The sequence below is a fragment of the Aquarana catesbeiana genome, linkage group LG02, assembly GCF_042186555.1.
Source record: "Aquarana catesbeiana isolate 2022-GZ linkage group LG02, ASM4218655v1, whole genome shotgun sequence".
Classification (NCBI taxonomy): Eukaryota; Metazoa; Chordata; class Amphibia; order Anura; family Ranidae; genus Aquarana; species Aquarana catesbeiana.
In genome coordinates, this window is record NC_133325.1 from 273,014,755 (window position 1) to 273,026,754 (window position 12,000).

At 41.9% G+C, this 12,000-nt stretch overlaps 1 protein-coding gene across 3 annotated transcripts in view; it reads left to right on the forward strand.

Moving 5' to 3' along the window:
• NALCN (sodium leak channel, non-selective) overlaps window positions 1-12,000 on the forward strand; it is a 948,399-nt gene that overhangs the window by 772,694 nt on the left and 163,705 nt on the right. For all 3 annotated transcript variants that reach the window (XM_073614438.1, XM_073614437.1, XM_073614436.1), the window contains one exon: window positions 8,124-8,180. In XM_073614438.1, coding sequence (XP_073470539.1) covers window positions 8,124-8,180 — 57 coding nt within the window. The remainder of the gene's footprint in view (window positions 1-8,123; window positions 8,181-12,000) is intronic.

Below are 12,000 nucleotides of genomic sequence, written 5' to 3' on the forward strand. Positions count from 1 at the left end.
TTATTCATTTTTTTTTTTTTTTAGTAATTGCGGCAATCTGCGATTTTTATCATGACTGCGAAATTATGACGGACACATTGGACACTTTTGACACCATTTTAGGACCATTGTCATTTATACAGCGATCAGTACTATAAAAATGCACTGATTACTGTGTAAATGACAATGGCAGGGAAGGGGTTAAACACGGGGGGATCAAGGGGTTAAGTGTGTCCTAAGGAGGTGTTCTAACTGTTGGGGGGATGGGCTTCCACTGACATGACAGCGATCACTGCTCCCAATGACAGGGAGCAGTAGATCCCTGTCATGTCACTAGGCAGAAAGGGGAAATGCCTTGTTTACACAGGCATCTCCCTGTTCTTCTGCTCTATGACACGATTGCAGGCCCCCCAGTGGACAACGAGCCCCCGACGGCGCACGCGCACCCAAAATGCCGCAATTTAAAAGGGACATACCTGTACGCCCATTTGAACAGCCGTGCCATTGTGCCAACGTACATCGTCGTGTGCTGGTTGGCTAGTGGTTAATATATTATTAAGCATTTATTTGGAAGGCTCCTGCCTGTTTCTTCCCTAATAAAAATGTGCACCAAAACAACTAGTAGTTAGGCTGGCACAAAGAATATATACAAATATAAATGTACCCTAAAATAGGTGCTAAAAACAGAGAACTACTTTAAGTATACAAGCAGTGTTGGATTTATAAGGGGTGCAACTGCCATGGGTCCCTTGAGAGAAGCCCCCCCCCCCCCATGCAAAAATAATATAAAACAATATAAAAATGTATATAAAGTAATAAAAAATAAATAATATAAAACATATAATAATGAAATAAATCCTTTCTTTTATTAAATGTATCTTTGGAAGTAAAGTTTTGCCTGCCATCCTCTGTAAAAGGTTTTACTCTGGACTGGTATATAGTGTCAATTTTAAAAATGAATTTTGGCAGGTCAAGCAAACCATACATAGAGCGCTTATGCTCTTAAGTGTAGTGGTGCCCCCCGTGGGGTCACTGAGTGTAGTAGTTCCACCTTTCACCCTGTCAGCCAGGCATTCACTTCCAGTCACACTTTGCTAGACAATGAACAGCCCATCAGCTTGTTTTTGTTATTTTATTGAGGGGATTTTACTTGGATGGGGTAAAGGGAACATGGGATGCCCAGAATTCAAATAGACAAAAAAGATAGTTGGAATCTGTACTTGCAGTCTCTAAAGCTCCACACTCCTCCAGCACATCACTTAGTCATCTCTGCTTCCTTTACTGCACAATGCTTGATTCCTGGCACAGCTAGCACATGGTTAGGCCCCACTCTGAATAAGGCCTAACAGTTATGCATTCACCATTTGCTGGCAGGGGTCTGTAGTCCCCTTTGGTGTACCAACCAATAACAACTGAAAAGAGTCTTTTTGTGCTAGCTGTAACTTGGTGAACAACTGGTCCCAGTTAGTCCTACACAGGCTCTGCCAACCCTCCTGGCTGCAACAGCCTGTCTGTCACGTACCTGGATCGTGAGCCTGATGAGTAGAGGAAGGACTCTCGCAGCACACCCGCTTGTGGGTTACTGAAGGTGAGACAGCAGCCACAGAAGCATGGTGGCGTAGGAGTGCCTGAGATCAGTCCTGTAGTCTGTATGGCTGGTTGTCCGTGGATGGATGTGCAGCAGGCAGGCAGGTGGTGGTTAGGCAGACCAGGGCCGTGGCAGGCTGGGATTGCAACTAGAGTAGGATCCAGATGCGGATTAAAGAGCAGAGCCATGGCAGGCTGGATGAGCAGGTGCAGGGTCAGGCAAGCCGGGTCGGTAATGTTCAGGCAGATAGACAGAGCAGCAGGCAGAAGAGGAGTCCAAAACAAGCCGGGGTCGGGGTATCAAGCAGACAACGTTAGTGAGAACAAGCCGGATCAAGATCAGAGGTCAGCACAGGTAACAGGTCAGAACACACAGAAGCTGAAGACAAAACAGCAATGAGTCTATGCAGAAGCTCAGTTTAAATAGCCCGCTTGGCGTACGCTGATGCGTGAGTGTTCATGTGTGAACGCCTATGTGCCAATGCGATAGTGCGCATGTACGTATACCAAGAACATCTATGTGTACTGCGGACTTGTCTTTCCTGACACTGTTGCTAAACCTAGTGATATCACAGTCTCTACTTCTGGCTTTACATCCATTCCTGGCATGTCTTTCCCAGATCTTCTTACCTCTCTTGTACCTTCTTACCATCATGTACCTCTCACTCACCGACCCTGGATGGATCCCTCCTGATGAGTTGCCCAGCAATGTTCCTGGCTGTCCTTCTCCTGCTCCCGTTCAGGACACCTCTCGTTTGGGTTGTATGGAGAGGTTCCTTCCCAGCTCCCAAGCTCCAGGCCCAAGGTCACCCCCCAGAAAGGGGGCTCCCTCAAAGGCCATGACAGCCTAACACTCCATCACTCAGTTCTTTCATCCGACTACACCTCCCCCCCGCAGGCTGACCCTGGGTCTATATAGGTGGCCTGCCCCCTGCCAATCCTAGTTGGGGATTGGTCAGGGCTCCCAGATACACCCCATGTCACTCCAGTCCTCTCTCCCCACCTCTTTTCCAGAACCCTCCAGAAACCAGAGGGAGGTGCCAGAGAGATGAAGCCACATGGCAGTCACCTGCTGCTACTCTCAAACCACTCCCAGCCCCAGATCAAAAACAAGGTTCCTTCCCAGCTCCCAAGCTCCAGGCCCAAGGTCACCCCCCAGAAAGGGGGCTCACTCAAAGGCCATGACAGCCTAACACTCCATCACTCAGTTCTTTCACCCGACTACTCCTCCCCCCCACAGGCTGACCCTGGGTCTATATAGGTGGCCTGCCCCCTGCCAATCCTAGTTGGGGATTGGTCAGGGCTCCCAGATACACCCCATGTCACTCCAGTCCTCTCTCCCCACCTCTTTTCCAGAACCCTCCGGAAACCAGAGGGAGGTGCCAGAGAGATGAAGCCACATGTCAGTCACCTGCTTCTACTCTCAAACCACTCCCAGCCCCAGATCAAAAACAAACAGGCCTAGCTTTCAGCTAGTCCTGCCTAAATTTACCTTTACTGGCTGTAAAAATAAAACTACCTCTAGCAACCTACCTAAGGTAGAGGGTGCTACATAAGGAAGGTTGTCTATGACTGCGTGCATGTGTGCACATGTGACCTCAGAATAACGTTGTGTAATGCATTTTGAAAATGTGTGACTGTGATTGAGAATTGAAACCAGCTCTGTGTATGAGGCGCCCTGCGAACCTGAAATGCCCCTGGCCCCCCAAGGTCTAAATCTGGCTCTGTATACAAGGTGATCTTTACAGTAGTTTTTGTGCTTTTAGGCTGGGTTCACAATTATGCAAATTGGATGCGGCTTTCCCTGCTTCCAAGTCGCATGACAAGAGAGTGTGACCGGCCCTCAATGGAACTAGTTCACACATCTTCGGGGCGGCCACAGAGCGTACTGTAGGAGGGTCCTGTGCATCTTTGGCTCCATTTCAGGTCCAAATTCAGGCAAAAATTTGGACCTAATTTGAACCTGAAACGGTGAACGGGGACGCATCGGAACCCCTGCTGCGAGCCATGCCGCATATAGTGTGAACCCAGCCTCAGTGTTTTCCAAACTTTTCTGTCCTTTGTCCTCTTTCATTTTATTTCCTCTATCATTCTCATGCCTTTCATTTCCTTGTGCTGTTATCATTCTTAATAATATTATCTTTGTGTTGGGTTTGTGGCATTTTTCACTTCGTTCCTTTCTAGGCAAAAGTATTGAATGTTGTGACTGGCAGATAAGAAGTGTTTATCCATCTCATTAGTCTGTCTATCTTGGGTAGAATCATGCGCTTGTCTTATTTTCTTATTTGATAAACACAATAGCCTAATGCTGTACCCAATAACAGAACTTATACAACTACTATATTCTAATATTGCAAAATGTTTAATCAATCCTCTCTATTAAACCTGCTGATATCTCTTGAGAAATTTAAAAAAAAAATTGTTTTGCTTTAATCATCTAATATAGGAGTTGGTGTTTCACAGATAAGAGATCTTTTCATAATTTTGAGCTTTAATCTTAAAATATTTCATTAATGCTATACCTATGTACTTTTTAGTGACTGTTCCTATGTCTTGATGCAAACGTGTGTGCGGGTCAGACATGTAACTAAGCTTATCTCAGCAGTCCTTAAAGGACTCAAGCAACCTCAATCTCCAGCCAGTGAGACAGTCAGTTGCAAATATAGCATTTACAGTAGGAATTCTGCAGCTGCACTTTGCTCAAGCCCACTTTTCTCATCTGTTCACGGCTGATTTGCAAGTAAGGAAGGAAAGGTTAGGACTTTATTCTTCCTTTTTTTCTTTTTGTCCCATTAGTATGATTTGCCTTCACGTCCTCTCCTGATGATTTGACAGGAAAGGTTTCTTTTGTCAGAGATGCAACAGGAAATGAGAGGAAATCTCTCCACATTGAGTGGAAACTCTCTTACAGTACATAGTTGCCACTGAAACCTCTCTAAGCTGGCCCTCCACACATATGCTTACCCTTCTTCTTTGTGTATCCCAATAATGGTAAACAGTAGTAGAGATGGGCCGAACACCCCCCTGTTTGGTTCACAGCAGAACTCCCGAACAGGGGAAAAGACATAACCCGAACAGCGAACCCCACTGAAGTCTAAGGGAGCCGAACAGGAAAAATCGAAAGTGCCCATTTTGAAGGCTTATATGCAAATAATTCGCCATAAAAGGGGTATGAGATTCCGGTTACTGCGCTGGGGAACATGTATCAATGTAAAAAGTTTTTTCAAACAATCATTTTTTTCAGGAGCAGTGATTTTAATGATGCTTAAAGTGCAACAATAAAAATGAAAAATTCCTTTAAATATAGTGTCTGGGGAGTCTCCTTGGTGTACCTGTAAAGTGGCGCATTTGTAGCATATCTAGAACATGCTGCAGCAAAAATGACATTTCTAAAGAAAAAAAAGAATCAAATCACATTTAGTTTGACTCGTGGTTGCAATTGCCGGAACCTGGCTATTGAAAAAAACAAAGGGTCAAGGGTCTCTTCCCCAAAACCCTGGCTGGTGGTTGAGGGGGTATGCGGGCAGGGGGCTTTTTGTAATCTGAAAGCCCCCTTTAACAAGGGGCCCCCAAATCCCCCCCCCCCATGTGAATGAGCATGGCCTACCCATTCACCAAAAAAGTGTCAAAGAGTAATAAAAACACAGAGACAGTTTTTGACAATACCTTTATTATGTTACTATACCCACAACAGTAAAATCAGTCTGTATATGCAGTATGCTTGTTATACTCACTGTGGAACCTAAGGGGTTTATCCTCTGCATTGGGTATAAAGGCTGTGTGATCCTGTCTCTCTGATCCTCCTCTTCTTTAACTGACTCCAACCCATCTCCTGATAGAACAAAGCATTAGGTGTCAGGCTGTGCATGCTCAGTTTGGTGTGTATTGCTAGAAAGTTGTTTCCTTTTGTGTACTGTGGGAGACCAGATATAGTGAATGCAGGGTCCTGGGTTTAGCAACACTTTAAAAAAGAAAAAAACAGTGTACCCCAATGTAAATCACGCCGGCCTCCGCACCCGAAAAAAACGCTCATGCAGTCCATGAAGGCTGGTCGCCTACTGCCTCCTCCACCGTTTGACAGTTCTTATATGGTTAAGAGGCAGGGCCACCTGCCTATGTCACCTGGTGGCACCACCCCCCTTCTGATCACGGACCGTTGCATGCTGGGTCAGTGACGTCACAAAGGGGCGGTGCCACCAGGGGACATAGCCAGGTGGCCCCACCCCTTACCTATATAAGAAGTGTCAAACAGCAGAGTCTGCAGTAGGTGGCCAGCCTTCATGGACAGCAGGAGCATTTTTTTTTGTTTTTTTGGGGTGGTGGCGGTGGCGTGATTAATGATGGATTTACATCGGGGATGCTGTTTTTTTTATTCTTTAATAAAGGAATTGTCACTAACTATACAAATGTGTAAAACAGTCAGCGTCACCCTAAATTAATCAAAGTTGCAGCCGCTATACACTTTAAGTGAAATCAATTCCTAAGGAGTCTTATGAATGCTGCATGTTTCTGATACAACAGATAAAAAGAATAAACAATCCTTGGGTGAATAATAGTGGCATACATAATGTGTCAGATATCAAATACAGTATGTATTAGTTATATACATTTCATTAGGTCAACCAACATTTAATACACAATAATAATTAAACTGAGGAGATGGGCCTACCAGAATGCTCAAGAAGAGCACTCCCTTCTTCTTGAGCATTCTGGTAGGCCCGTCTCCTCAATTTGAATATTATTGTGTATTAAATGTTGGTTGACCTAATGAAATGTATATAACTTATACGTATTTGATATCTGACATAATATGTATGTCACTATTATCCACCTAAGAATTGTTTATCCTTTTTATCTGTAATCAGCAGCTTTTTATCAGCAACATGTAACATTCATAAGACTCCTGAGGAAGCCTATACAGTGAAACATGTAGAGCGTAAGCTGCTGCACTGCTGTTCAAAATCACATCTTTTGTGATGGTTTTTATTACCACTTTTTTTAACTTGATATGAAATAAAATCTATGCTTTATTGAATCTTACCTATCGTGTGACATAGTGGTTTCTGGCACCTTAAAAGTCTAATTTTGCTTCAATATTTTGATACTTACATATGTGGGATGTGGTGCCCTTTGGACCTTCACTGCCCGCTCCATTGATTGACATAGTTAGTACTTATTGTGTTTACGAATACTAATATCAGGGTGGAGTGTTTATAGCGCTTGTAGCTATCAGTAAAACACAGTCAATTTGTGAAACAGCTGTGGGCTATGGTGGCTTTCATATGTGACTCAACGGCTAATAAAGATTGGATTTCTACTGAATGAGGAACCTGTACTTTTCTGTTGCATCATAGAAATATTATAGTGACTGGTGTGCTGAACAGAAAGAAAGATGCTTATATTCTCTGCTTCCAGTAATGGAAAATTCCAGTTGTCTACAACTATGCCTGTGAAGGTTATAGGTGGGCTTTCTGGACACTTGCTGGGCTTAAGGTGTCTGGTTTGATTGCCTTGCAGGTGATCCAGTTCATGCAGCAATCATTTTAGTGATGGTGCAAACTACTACTAGGCAACTCTTCCTGTTCCTGACACATACCAATGAAACCATCAATATAATTCATAATCAAAAGCAGGAATAGGTTGATTATGCCTCTAATGATGTACTGATTATTACGTGTGAGTCTAAAAGAAAGGCACAGTAAAACACCACCAAAACTTAAAACAGCAAGATGTGAAGGGAACAAAATCTCTCCAATGGGTTACATAGACTTTGCTGACTGACTAAGGCTGGCCATACACTATTCAATTTTCCTGTTCAACTTTCCTTTAGATTTACCAAAAACATATAAGATCAAACCTAAACCCTTTCAATGTGTATGCAATCAGGCAGACCCTTGCACTACATAGTTGAAGGTAAATCTAAAGAATATTGAATAAGAAAATTGTATGGTGTATGGCCAACTTAATTTTTGTCTAATCTAGCCAATTTTCTTCAAAAATGGCCCTCAATGTGTCAAGTATAAGCTGAATAATGTTGGAAGATATAAAAGGCTCTCTATTGACCTTTTTTTAATCTCTGATACAACACGTATTCCGCAGGATGGTTTGATTCTTTAGAACTTGAAATATTGGCCATTTTTCTTGCTATACTGTTGAAAATAGACTAGTAATTTAAAAAAAAAAGAAATGTTTATTGTTGTTTATCATTTATTGTTCAGCGTTTCTAGTGCTTAAACTGTCTCTTAAAACATTAAGAAATTCCTGCTTAGCCCCATGAGAACTTAGTCATGTCCAAATTCAAATATGGTTACCTGATCCACAATATTATGCAATTTGTCCATGATGCACAGTAGAGATCTGGCATCAGTCCTGAACTCGCTTCTGAATTAGCCAAAGAAAACATTATTACCCAGGAAATATTGTTCATGTGTCTTTCATCCTGTTTTAGCAATCTTAGAAAAATTGCTCAGTGAATTAGTCATAAAGGTTATTTATGGGTTGTATATTTTGGCAAGGATTTTATTTTTACAAATTTTGCCACATTTCCTGTTTTACAGCTCTAAAACGGACCCTATTACCGGAGCAGTAAAAAATACCAAATACCACCAGCTATAGTAAGTAAATTTGGGATACATGAATATATATACACACTTTAGTATGCATTTATCTAGTACCCATCAGAGGGTGCACGCAGTCACCTACAACACTTATGTAGAATTCAAACTATGCTTGATTGATTTTAAGGTTCTAATATCTGTCACCACCCAGAATTGACAGAGGATCGGATAGATCCATGGATTATTGCTATTGGGATGATTTACTTAATTTAGCAAAGTGTATGTTCACTTTGCAAAGTGAATGTTAGTGTAATACTGTAAAGCTGTAATTGCTTTAAAAATTAGTTGTGCAATAGCAAGAATCCTGTTTTCTTCTCTTGCACACATTTGGGTATTCAAAGTGAACACATATCATCTTATTTATGTACATTCTCTTTGCTAAATGAACAATCTCTAATCCTTTAATATATTAGCCCCATTGCAGGCCAAATTCTGATTCTACCACAAACTGATTATTTAAGCTCCTTCTGTCAGCTTGAATAAGCTTGTCGATTCTCCTGTAACATATCCCATTAACAAGGTGTTTTTTTTCACATTTTCTGTAAAATCTAGAAATTGTATTACATAAAATTCCCAGGCTGCCATCAGTTTCTGAGATGCTGCAACTATCACATCTGGAATGAACAACTTTTTCATGGTCAAATCAGCTTAGATTACACACATTGCATCCATGCAATTCCCTGCTTAGCTAGTGCACAGATGTACTTAATAAAGTAGCCACTGTGTGTTTGTATAATATTTTATTATATTCCCTGGGTCTGGATTTTTTATAAACATGGCAATGTTTTTCTTTTGTTTGTTTTTGTGATTAGGTATCAAAACACACACACACAGTTGTGTGAAAAAGTATCTTGCCCCCTTTCTTTTTTTTTTGCATATTTGTCACACTTAAATGACTCAGATAATCAAAAAAATTTATTATTACACAAAGATAACCCGAGAAAATACAAAATGCAGTTTTTAAATGATAATTTCATTTATTAAGGCAAAAAAGCTGCCCAAACCTGCCTGGCTTTATGTAAAACAGTAATTGCCCCCTAAACCTAATAACTGGTTGTGCCACCCTTGGCGGCAACAACTGCAATCAAGCGTTTGCGATAACTCGCAAGGAGTCTTTCACATTGCTGTGGAGCAATTTTGGCCCACTCTTCTTTGCAAAATTGTTTTAATTCAGCCACATTGGAGAGTTTTCCAGCCTTTGTAAGGTCATGATACAGCATCTCAATTGAATTTAAGTCCGAGCTTTCACTAGGCCAATCCAAAACCTAAATTTTGCTTTGTTTGAACTATTTGGAGGTAGACTTGCTGTTGTGTTTCGGATCATTGTCCTGCTGCATAACCCAAGTGCACTTGAGCTTGAGGTAACGAACTGATGGCCAGACATTCTGTCATCAGAAGGTGACACTCGCACAGCCGCGGGGCCACACAGCGGTGCGATCTGTCACCAGCTGTGTCCATGGTACACAGCCAATGACTACACTGGCCCGCTGTCAGTGCCATGTGATCACTGTGACCAATCACAGCAGATCACATGACAATTGTAAACAATGGCTAGCTTTCTTTCATGCCATTCATTGTATACAATTGTGTTGCTAGCTGTGATTAGTCACAGTAATCAAATGGTACAGAAAGGGCTAATCACAGCCCAACTGTACCATGTGATTAGCTTTGGCCAATCACGGCTAATCACGAGAAAGACACTGAATGAATCAGATTCATTCAGTAAAAATAGTTGCTTATACCAAATAAATGTATTGGTTTTAGCAATAATAATGTGTAAAAAAAAAATAAAAATCCTGATCACTTCTTCAGAGTAGTACAGTGTAACTATGGTAACACTGTATTGCTCTGGTCACAGTGTGTTAAAAACATACTGTCACCAGTCGGTTTCCCTGATCACCACCACACAAGTTATATGATAAAACTGTACTTCACTGGTGACAGTATGTAAAAAAAAAAAAAAATTGTGATTTTTTTTTTTTGTTTCTTCATCTTCCAAAAAATTGTGACAAAAAATTACAACTTCAAAAAACTTGCCATGCCTCCTACTATGTACCTTGAACCGTCTACTTTCCAAAAAGGGCTAATTTGAGGTATATTTGTACTGACCTGGTGTTTTTGGGCCTCAAGAAATGAGGTGGACCATCAGTGCATCAGGACTGATAGATTTTCAGAGATACTTTATATACCATAGTTTATAATACTATAACTTTTCTACAGACTAAATAATATACACTGATTTGTGTTATTTTTACCAGGGAAATATAGCAGAATACATTTTGACCTATATTTATGAAGAAAGGGTATTCATTTGTATAATTTTATAACAGAAATGAAGAAAAATGCATTTTTTTCTTCAAAGTTTTCAGCCTTTTTTTGTTTATTTAGCAATGTGAAAAAATGATACACATTTCATTTGAATACAGTGTTGCATGACTGCGCACATGGCCTCTATTGACATAATATGACTAGGCCAATGTCTTATATTAAATTTCTGCAGCATATCTACCCAGGCCAAAATGCATAGCCATAACAATATAGCATTACAGCCTTAACATATAAAATTAATGAATTTCAAGAGCAACAATAAGAACAACAATTAAGCAGGATATGCCATAACATAATAAGAACAACACAGATAAAATTGCATATAAAATGTGCAGGGAATAGAAAGAAATGTATAGAACTTTTATTATGTAGAGATGAGTCCTTTGTGTCCTCTTAGCTGTAACATGTTACAGACTTGGGAGAATTTGTATAACATTCTGATACCCACTTTCAACTCACAACCAGGAAGCATATATAGTGCTACCCCCCGTAGGAGCTGCTGGTGAGGTGAATATGGGTATCTCTCACCCTGCACAGCCAGGCACACAAATTTTCCCCACCGCTGGAGTCAGGAATCAGTCCTTGCAGCTTTGTTTTTGTATTTTATTTGGGGAGTTGAACTTGGATAGGGGATAGGGTTATATGGTATGCCCACTTGATCAGTACAGAAAGAATTTGTCAGGGACACAATTATATAAGGTCCATATTCTCCTCTTCTACCTCCAGCACAATCTTGCTTGTAGAACTACATCTCCCAGGACCAGATAGCACTGAAAAGATGATCCAACCTAGATCCGGTTAGATCTGTAGAAGATGCCCTTTGCAGGCAGGGACCGCAGGCCCCTATGGTAGTGTAGCAGAAAAGAAGTCCCAAAGCTTAGCTGTCCTATTCCTGTGGCTACTGATCCCAGTACCACCTCTTCAGGCACTGCCACCCCGCCTGGCTGCAGCTGCCCCTTTCACTAGCCCTCCTGGCTAAAACTCCACAGTCCTCCCAGACTGACTCTGCATCCATCCCAGACTGCTTGCACCCAGTCCCTTCAGGCATGCCTCTTAGTCCTCTGACTGTAACACTCACCAGTCCTCCTGGTTGACTTTTTCCCTGGAGATTTGGACAGCAATGTTCTCCTGCTGTCCTCTTCTTGCTCCCAGGCCTCCTGGTCAGGATCCTCCTCTGTGTCTTGTAGGGGGGTCCCTTCCACACACAAGCCCAGGTCTTAGTTCACCTCCCCAGACTAGAAGGTTACTCTCAAAGGCTTCCAACAACCTAACACTCCATCTTCCACCCAAACTCCACTAGCTGGGCTGATCCTGGGTATTTGAGGGGGCCTGCCCCTGCCAACCCATCAGTTGGGGATTGATCAGGGTCCTCAGAATACTCCAGGCAGCTCCTCCTTCCCTCCTAGCCCATCCTTCTGGAATCTTCTGATAGTTTCCAGAAGTAGGAGGAGGTATCAGAGATGCTGCCAGCGAGTCATACCTGCCTCCC